Genomic DNA, 8347 nt, shown 5'->3' on the forward strand with positions numbered 1-8347 from the left:
TCTCTCTCTCTCTCTGTCTGTCTCTCTCTCTCTGTCTGTCTGTGTGTCTGTCTCTGTCTGTCTGGTGCGGCCCTCTCTCTCTCTCTCTCTCTGTTTCAGACCTATGCCGAGATGGATCCCACAACAGCAGCACTGGAGAAGGAACATGAAGCGGTGAGTAACCCTTGGCCTCTTGCCACGTCTGCGTGCAGAGAACAACAGTTGACCTTGCCTTCAGTCTCTCTCTGACCCTTGAGTAATAAGGTCAGGGCCGTTCTCTAAGTGAGCTAGCCGACCACTGCTTTGTGTAACCAGTTGGAAGCATCCGGAGAAAGACGACTGAGGAGCGGCGTTCTGCCCACAACGAGAATCACCTCGGCAGACCTTTCCCCGAGTCGTCTTTCCGTCGGTAACAGCCACCTTTCGTTTCTCCCTGGGTGTCTTCAAAGGGCATCAGAGTTTTAACTAGGGAGTAGACTTTGTTTACCTGGACTTCAGTCATGCAGCACTGTGGCTCAGTGGTTTGTTAAGTCTCTTGTCTTTTAGAATGAACATGTTGGTTTCAGTTCTTTTATGTGTAAATCGCAAGACTTTTTTAAAAGTTACGTTCTCAAGTGAACTTTAGCAATTTGGTGTCCAAAGTTATGCAAGTTAGGGTGGATTGGCCATGCTAAATTGCCCGTAGCGTTCAGGGGTGTATGGGTTAGGTGGATTAGTCAGGGGTAAATGTAGAGTAATAGGGTCTGAGGAGGTTACTGTTTTGGAGGTTCAGTGTGGACTTGTTGGGCTGAATGGCCTGTTGCCCCACTGTCGGGGATTCTGTGATACTGGCTTTCGGCAAGGTTCCGCGTTGCAGACTCCTCCGCCAAGTGAGGGATTGAGGGAGAGTTTACCAAATTGGATAGGAAATCGGCTTCGCAGCGGGAGACCGAGGCTGGTGATAGGCGGGTTGCTTTCCAGACCAGCGGTAGCGTCCACCGGGATCAGGGCTGGGTCCATTTCTAAGAGACGGCGAGGGCCGCAGATGCTGCGGATCAGAGCCGAGAAAGCGGGGCTGGAAAAGCACAGCAGGCGAATCGATGTTTGGGGCATATTCCCTTGTGTCAGGAATGATGAAGGGCTCCGGCCCGAAACGTCGATTCTCCTGCTCCTCGGATGCTGCCTGACCCTGCTACGCTTTGGGATTCATGTCGGTTTGTCATTTGTACCAATGATTGGGATGACCATGTCCAAGGTATGGTTCATAAGTCTGCGCCAACACCAACTAAGAACGCAAAGGGATCTTGATAAAATGGGGTGAGAACCAAAGCAGACAGCCTTCAATCTGGAGAAATGCAAGGTATCGCATTTTGGTGAAACCCTTGAAAGGGTAGGGCTTGTACAATTAGTGGTTGGGTCTTGAGCAGTGTTGTGGAACAGGGGGGACCTCTGGGTGCAGGGACACAACTCTTTGACGTTGGCGTCACAGGTAGACTGGGTAGTTAAGGAGGCGTTTGGCACCTTTTTATTGCTCGGACCTCAAGAGTGTCAGGAGCTGTGACGTCCTGTTGAGGTTGTCCAGGACATTGGTGAGGCCTCTTCAGGAGCACTGCGTGCAGCCCGGGGTCACCCTGTTACAGGAAGGATGTTGGTAACCTGGAGAGGATTCCGAAGGGATTTACCAGGATGTTTCTGGGAATGGAAGGTGTAAGGAGAGGCTGTTTTTTTTTCCCCCCCACTGGAGGGTAGGCGGTTGAGAAGCGATCTTACAGCGGTTTATAGAATCTGGAGGGATGTAGATCGGGTTTTCACGGCAGGCTTTTGTTTCCCTGGGATGGGGGATCTCGAGGCGAGGTGGCACATTTTTAAGGTGAGAGGAGAGAGGTTTTAAAAAAAAGTTGTGAGGGGCAAACGTTTTTAGTGGTGGATGTGGGTACAGTTGGAACTTTTGGATAAGTCCATGGATAGGGAGTGTTTGGAGGGATGTGGGGCAAGTTCGGTTTGGAATCCTCGCCAAACCCGAGGCTGGTTGGGCCGAAGGGCCTGATTCCGTGCTGCAAGACTTCAGTAGAGTTACGTGTTGGCGGTCCATGACAATGAACCAGGAGCTGTTCCGACTGAAGTGGTGATGTTAGCCCAACGCTGGAACCTGGTGTGTGCTTACTGAAAAGCTGTGTGTAAAATCGGGGAAACTTCGGGGTGTAAAGGTTATCGGGTCTTGGTGACCAACTCCTGGCGTAGCTCGGTTTGATTGCCAGCACGCAACCCCCGAACGTAGAAACGATGGCCCGTTGAGCCTGATCTGCCAATCAGTACGGGAATGGCTGATGGTCCCACTCCATTCCTGTTAGCTCTGCACGGATGAGGTCCGTTTTCCCCCCCCCCCCCCGCCAGCCCTCTAGCCTTCGCTGTTAGCAACCCTTGGATTTTATCTCTCCCTTTTTTTTTCCCCCCAACACCTCCGATTCTCGAGCGTCAAACAAGCGTCTTCCTTCCGCTCCCTGATATTCGACTGCAGAGAGAGAGAGAGTGTGAGAGTGTTGCCATCTTTCCTTGCAGAGGTCCTCATTGTCTCTCGCTCCCTCCCCTCTGAGCATACACTGGAAGCCAATCAGGGAGCCGCCATTGTGAGGCCGGTGACCTCTGCCCTCCAGGACTGGGGGCCGTTCCCCAAGCCAATCAGCTGCCTGTCGCTGGTCGAGTTTGTCGTTTTTTTTTTTGCCCCTCTGTTCTGCCGCTAATGAAGCACCAGTGTAAACACTGCCTCCAGTGAGGGCTGCTTGCTTCCTTTCTCTGTAAAACAGCCCTTCTCCCAATTCGGGCTGCGACCGGAGGTAACGTTGGATGCGGCCTTCGCTGGGGTCAGTGACCGTTTCACCAACTCCAGTGCGTCCTGACAGAGGGAGCTGCCAGGCTCAATAGTGCAGCTTTTGAGGAGAGTACAGGAGCTGAGGGATCTCGGCGTTCCCCGCGCAGCATCATCTGCCAGGCACCTTGTTAAGAAGGGACCCTTGGGTTTATAAATCAAAGCGATGCTGCACCTCAGCAAGTCATTGGTCAGACCGCGTTTGCCATGTTTTGTTCAATTCCGGGCACCTTACTTCAGGAAGGATGTTCAAGCCCTGGAGAGAGAGCAAAGAGATTTACTCGAACGAAACCAGGAATGAGGGAGTTTCGATACAAGGAGAGATGAGTGAAATTGGCCTGCTTCTTTCAAGCAGCAAGGATGAAGAGGTGACCTTACTGAGGTGTTGAAAATTATGGACAATCATGACAGGGTAGAGGTGGACAATGTGTTTCCAGCAGTGGCTGTGTCAGCAACTCTGGGATCACAACGTGAGCAAGGGAGCTCGGAGTGAGACGCGGAGAAACTTCCTTACTCGGGAGAGCTGTTCGGATTTGGAATGTGCTGCCCGGGGAGAGTGGTGGAGGTTTAAAAAAAAAACGACGACTGCAGATGCTGGAAACCAGCTTCTGGATCAGTGGTGCTGGGAGAGCACAGCAGTTGAGGCAGCGCGTCGATTTTGCTGCTCCTCGGATGCTGCTGTGCTCTTCCAGCACCACTGACCCAGAGAGTGGTGGAGCTGGCTTCCATATTCAAGGTATTTGCCAGGGATGGAGTTTAGAGGGTTCCAGAGAATAGGGCTGGAGGATGGTGTTTACTGGGCCGCGTTTTCCAGACCCGGCCCCAGATACGCTGGGCCAAATGGCCTCCTGCACTGCAAAGTCCCAAACAGTCAGTTTGGACAGCTCCTGGAAGAGGGGAGGGAGGGAGGGAGGGAGAAAGGGGGAGAGGAGAGAGGGGAAAGAGAAGAACCTGGACTGGTCTGGAAATGTGAACTGTGGTTTCCCTCTCCCCTCAGCCTTTCGACAGATCTGCTGAGCTCCTCGCTGTCCGTTGACCTTCCAAGCACTCTGCAGGCTGTCGAAGGGCTTCCGAGGCCTTCCTCCTTTGGTGTGTTCACTCTGTCTCTGAGCCCCGCTGCCGGCTGTAAGGCAGGGAGACCAAGAGTTAGTCCGCTCGGGTGTGGTGCAGGCTGCAGCCAGGCTTGCCTGGGCCGTGTCGAGAGCTGTTGGGGCCACGTCTGTGTGGACTGTCGGAGTTGGGAGGTCGTGTCGCGGCTGGGCAGGGCGTCAGTTCGGCCACTTTTGGATCACTGTGTGCAATTCTGGGCTCCTTCCCACAGGAAGGATCTTGTGAAACTCGATAGGATTCCGAAAATGGTATTTGAGGGTCTGAGCTACAGGGAGAGGCTGGGGCTGTGTTCCCTGGAGCGTCGGAGGCTGAGGGGTGACCTTACAGAGGTTTATAACATCATGAGGGGGGGCACATGGATAGGATAAATAGACAAAGTCTTTTCCTTGGGGTTGCGGAGTCCAAAACTAGAGGGCATAGGTTTAGGGTGAGAGGGGAAAGATATAAAAGAGCAGGCTGGTGGACCCTTCCTGTACATTCTGTCTCCACATCAAGAGCAACCATTGCAGCGCAGGAGCAGGCCCTTCGGCCCCTCCAAGCCTGTGCTGACCCTGATCCTTGATCTCAACCTGTCACCTGTTTTCTCAGGATCTGTATCCCTTTGCTCCCTGCCCATTCACGTATCTGTCTCGATACGTCTTCAATCATACTATCGTGCCCACCTCTACTGGCAGCGGGTTCCAGGCACCCTCCGTGTAAAGAGCTTCCCACACATATCTCCCCTGAACCTTTCCCCTCTCACCTTGAACTCGTGACCCCGAGTAATTGAGTCCCCCCCCCCCACTCTGGGGGGAAAAAGTTTCTTGCTATTCCCCCCTGTCTATACCCCTTAGGATTTTATAAATCTCAATCAGCTCTTTTGTCGTGGAAATAATCCCAACCGACTCACCCTCTCTTCACAGCTCGTCCCCTCCATCCCAGGCAACATCCTGGTGAAACTCCTCTGCACCCTCTCCAAAGCGTCCATATCCTTTTGGTATCGTGGCGACCAGAACTGTTACGCAGACCGTAGGCAGTGTGCCCAACCAAAGTCTTCGACAACTGTAACATGACCTGCCACCTCTCGGACTCCATACCCCGTCCGATGAAGGAAAGTGTGCTGTGTGCCGACCACCCTATTACCCTGCGTTGGCACCTTCAGGGTACAATGAACGTGGACACCCAGATCTCTCTGTGCATCAATCTTTCCCAGGGCTTTTCCATTCGGTGTATATAGTTTGCTCTTGAATCACATCTACCAAAATGCATCCCCTCTCATTTGCCCGGATCGAACTCCATCTGCCATTTCTCTGCCTCATTCTCCAATCTGTCTATATTCTGCTGTATTCTCTGACAGTCCCCTTCACTATCAGCTACTCCACCAATCTTCGTGTCAGCTACAAACTTGCTAATCAGGCCACCTATCCTTTCCTCCGGATCATTTATATATCACACAAACAGCAGTGGGCCCAGCACGGATCCCTGTGGAACACCACTGGGCACAGCTCTCCATCTTGAGAAATTCCCTTCCATGACTACTCTCCGTCTCCTGCCGCCCGGCCAGTCCTCGATCCATTTAGCTCGTACACCCTGGACCCCGTGCGCCATCACTGACTCCGTCAGCCTTCCACGGGGAGTGTTATCAAACACCTTACTGAAGTCCATGTATATGACATCTCCAGCCCTTCCCTCATCAATCAACTTTGTCACTCCCTCAACGAGTTCCATTAGGTTTGTAAGACATGACCATCCCTGCACAAAACCATGCTCCCAATCACTGATAAGCCCATTCTCTTCCAAATGTAAATAGATCCTATTCCCCCCAGTATCTTTCCCAGTATCTTCCCTATCACTGACATCAGGCTGTGACCAGTCTGTAATGACCTGGATTATCCCTGCTACCGGTCTGAAACAGGGGGACAGCATTAGCAATTCTCCAGTCCTCCAGGACCTCACCTGTGTTCAAGGATGCTGCAAAGATATCTGTTAAGGCCCCAGCTACTTCCTCTCTCGCTTCCCTCCGTAACTTGGGATAGATCCCACCCGGACCTGCGGATTTGTCCACCTTGAATGCCTTTCAGAAAATCCAACACTTCCTCCCTCCTTGTGCTGACTTGACCTGGAGTGATCAAACATCTATCCCTAACTTCATGTCCCTCTCCTCGGTGAATACTGACGCAAAGTGCTCATTAAGAATCTCACCCATTTGCTCTGACTCTGCGCATAACTTCCTAGAGTGGGCCAACCTTATCCCGAGTTACCCTCTCGCTCCTTCTGTATGAATAAAAGGCTTTGGGGTTTACCTTAACTCTGTGCGCAAAGGATATCTCATGACCTCTTTGAGCCCTCTCATTGTCTATCTCTCTCTCTCTCCCTCCCCTACAGTCACAGTGCCAGTGGCGACAGCCACCCGGGAAAGAGATCTATCGCAAGACCAACATCTCTGTGTATGAGGTGGACGGGCGAGACCACAAGGTGAGGGCACGTGGGGCAGGCTGATTGGGGGGGGGGGGGGGGTTAACACCCTGTGCTGGGGGTGATCAACCAATCAGCACGGGAGATTCACTGAGGGGAGGCTGGCACAGCCCTGAGACATAAACACGCTGTTCACACACACTGCCCAGGGATGGCACTGAGGGAGTGTGGGCACTGTTTTCACTCTCACACACACACACACTGCCCAGGGCCAGCCCTCGCCCTGAGGGAGTGTGGGCACTGTTCTCTCATACACAAACACACACACTCTGCCCAGGGCCAGCCCTAGCCCTGAGGGAGTTCGGGCACTGTTCTCACACACACACACTCTCTGTCTCTCTCACTCTGCCCAGTGCCAGCCCTCGCCCTGAGGGAGTGTGGGCACTGTTCTCACACACACACACACTCTCTGTCTCTCTCACTCTGCCCAGTGCCAGCCCTCGCCCTGAGGGAGTGTGGGCACTGTTCACACACAGACACACACACACTCTCTCTGTCTCTCTCACTCTGCCCAGGGCCAGCCCTCGCCCTGAGGGAGTGTGGGCACTGTTTTTTCACACACACACAGACACTCACACACACTGCCCAGTGCCAGCCCTCGCCCTGAGGGAGTGTGGGCACTGTTCACACACACACTCTGCCCAGTGCCAGCCCTCGCCCTGAGGGAGTGTGGGCACTGTTCACACACACACACACACACTCTCTGTCTCTCTCACTCTGCCCAGTGCCAGCCCTTGCCCTGAGGGAGCGTGGGCACTGTTCACACACACTCTGCCCAGTGCCAGCCCTCGCCCTGAGGGAGCGTGGGCACTGTTCCACCTTGCTTGTTTGGTGGTAAATGTTGGCACTCTCTGTCTCCTCCCTGCCCCGCCCCAGATTTACTGTCAGAACCTGTGCCTGCTGGCGAAGCTGTTCCTCGACCACAAGACCCTCTACTTTGACGTCGAACCTTTTGTTTTCTACATCCTGACCGAGGTTGACCGACACGGGGCGCACATCGTGGGCTATTTCTCCAAGGTCAGGAGCAGGGATCTCTGGGAAAGGGAGGGCTGAGAAAATCCCTCCTTACCGCTCGGCGGCCACCTCCCGGGGCTCTGGGTCCTCGAGACCCTCAGTCGGGTGCCCTGGTGTCCCAGATCTCCCATCATCGGCCCTTCGCGGGTGACCTCTGTGACTTCCTTCACTCGGTTTCCATCCGCAAACGCGGGTCTGGGGGGTGCACGAGCTGTGGGTCAATCGCTGAGCGGAATGCAGTCCTCCTGCCCCTTGGGGGCCCGCGTTTCGCTGCGACAGCTTTTATCCTGCAGCGACCAGCCACAGACATCACACGTGGATCAGGAACACGCCGGGTTCGGGGGAGGGAGTGACGGGACGAAGGTCTGGGGGATCTCCGTCGCGCGCGGGCTCAGGGGCTAGTACTGGACGGGCAGGCCGATCGGCGCGCCCAAGGGCTAGATCGTCAACTCACCACCAGTGCTCTCTGTGTCTTGCGCAGGAGAAGGAGTCTCCCGATGGGAATAACGTCGCCTGTATTTTAACCCTCCCTCCGTATCAGCGCAGGGGCTACGGAAAATTCCTCATTGCGTTCAGTAAGTGAGTGTATCCATGGATAATCTCTTTGCTGGAGTCTTATCCTGTTCCCAGCTCACCCTTGGGAAAGGAGTCAAACTCCCCTCTGCTTGTTGTTCAATGGTGTTACCGTCACTGAATTCCCCCCCCCCCCCCCCCCCCCACGCCCCGCGGGTTCCCTATCAACATCCTGGGGGTTACCATTTCCAACAAGAGAGAATGTAACCATCGCCCCTTGATGCTCAATGGCATCACCATCATTAACCCCCCACTAACTACATAAGTTGACCAGGAACTGAACTGGGACCCAGCCCCATATCAATCCAGCGGCTACAGGAGCAGGTCAGAGGCTGGGAATCCTGCAGCGAATAACTCCCCTCCTGACTCTCC

At 54.1% G+C, this 8347-nt stretch overlaps 1 protein-coding gene across 1 annotated transcript in view; it reads left to right on the plus strand.

Annotated features, from left to right (window-relative positions):
• kat8 (K(lysine) acetyltransferase 8) overlaps nt 1–8000 on the plus strand; it is a 12431-nt gene extending 4431 nt beyond the window's left edge. The window contains exons 4-8 of the mRNA XM_043679343.1: nt 100–153; nt 3822–3857; nt 6299–6388; nt 7265–7405; nt 7884–8000. Coding sequence (XP_043535278.1) covers nt 100–153; nt 3822–3857; nt 6299–6388; nt 7265–7405; nt 7884–7985 — 423 coding nt within the window. The 3' untranslated portion in view covers nt 7986–8000. The remainder of the gene's footprint in view (nt 1–99; nt 154–3821; nt 3858–6298; nt 6389–7264; nt 7406–7883) is intronic.
• Nucleotides 8001–8347: the final 347 nt, after the last annotated feature.

This window comes from Chiloscyllium plagiosum, chromosome 39 (assembly GCF_004010195.1).
Source record: "Chiloscyllium plagiosum isolate BGI_BamShark_2017 chromosome 39, ASM401019v2, whole genome shotgun sequence".
Taxonomy (NCBI): Eukaryota; Metazoa; Chordata; class Chondrichthyes; order Orectolobiformes; family Hemiscylliidae; genus Chiloscyllium; species Chiloscyllium plagiosum.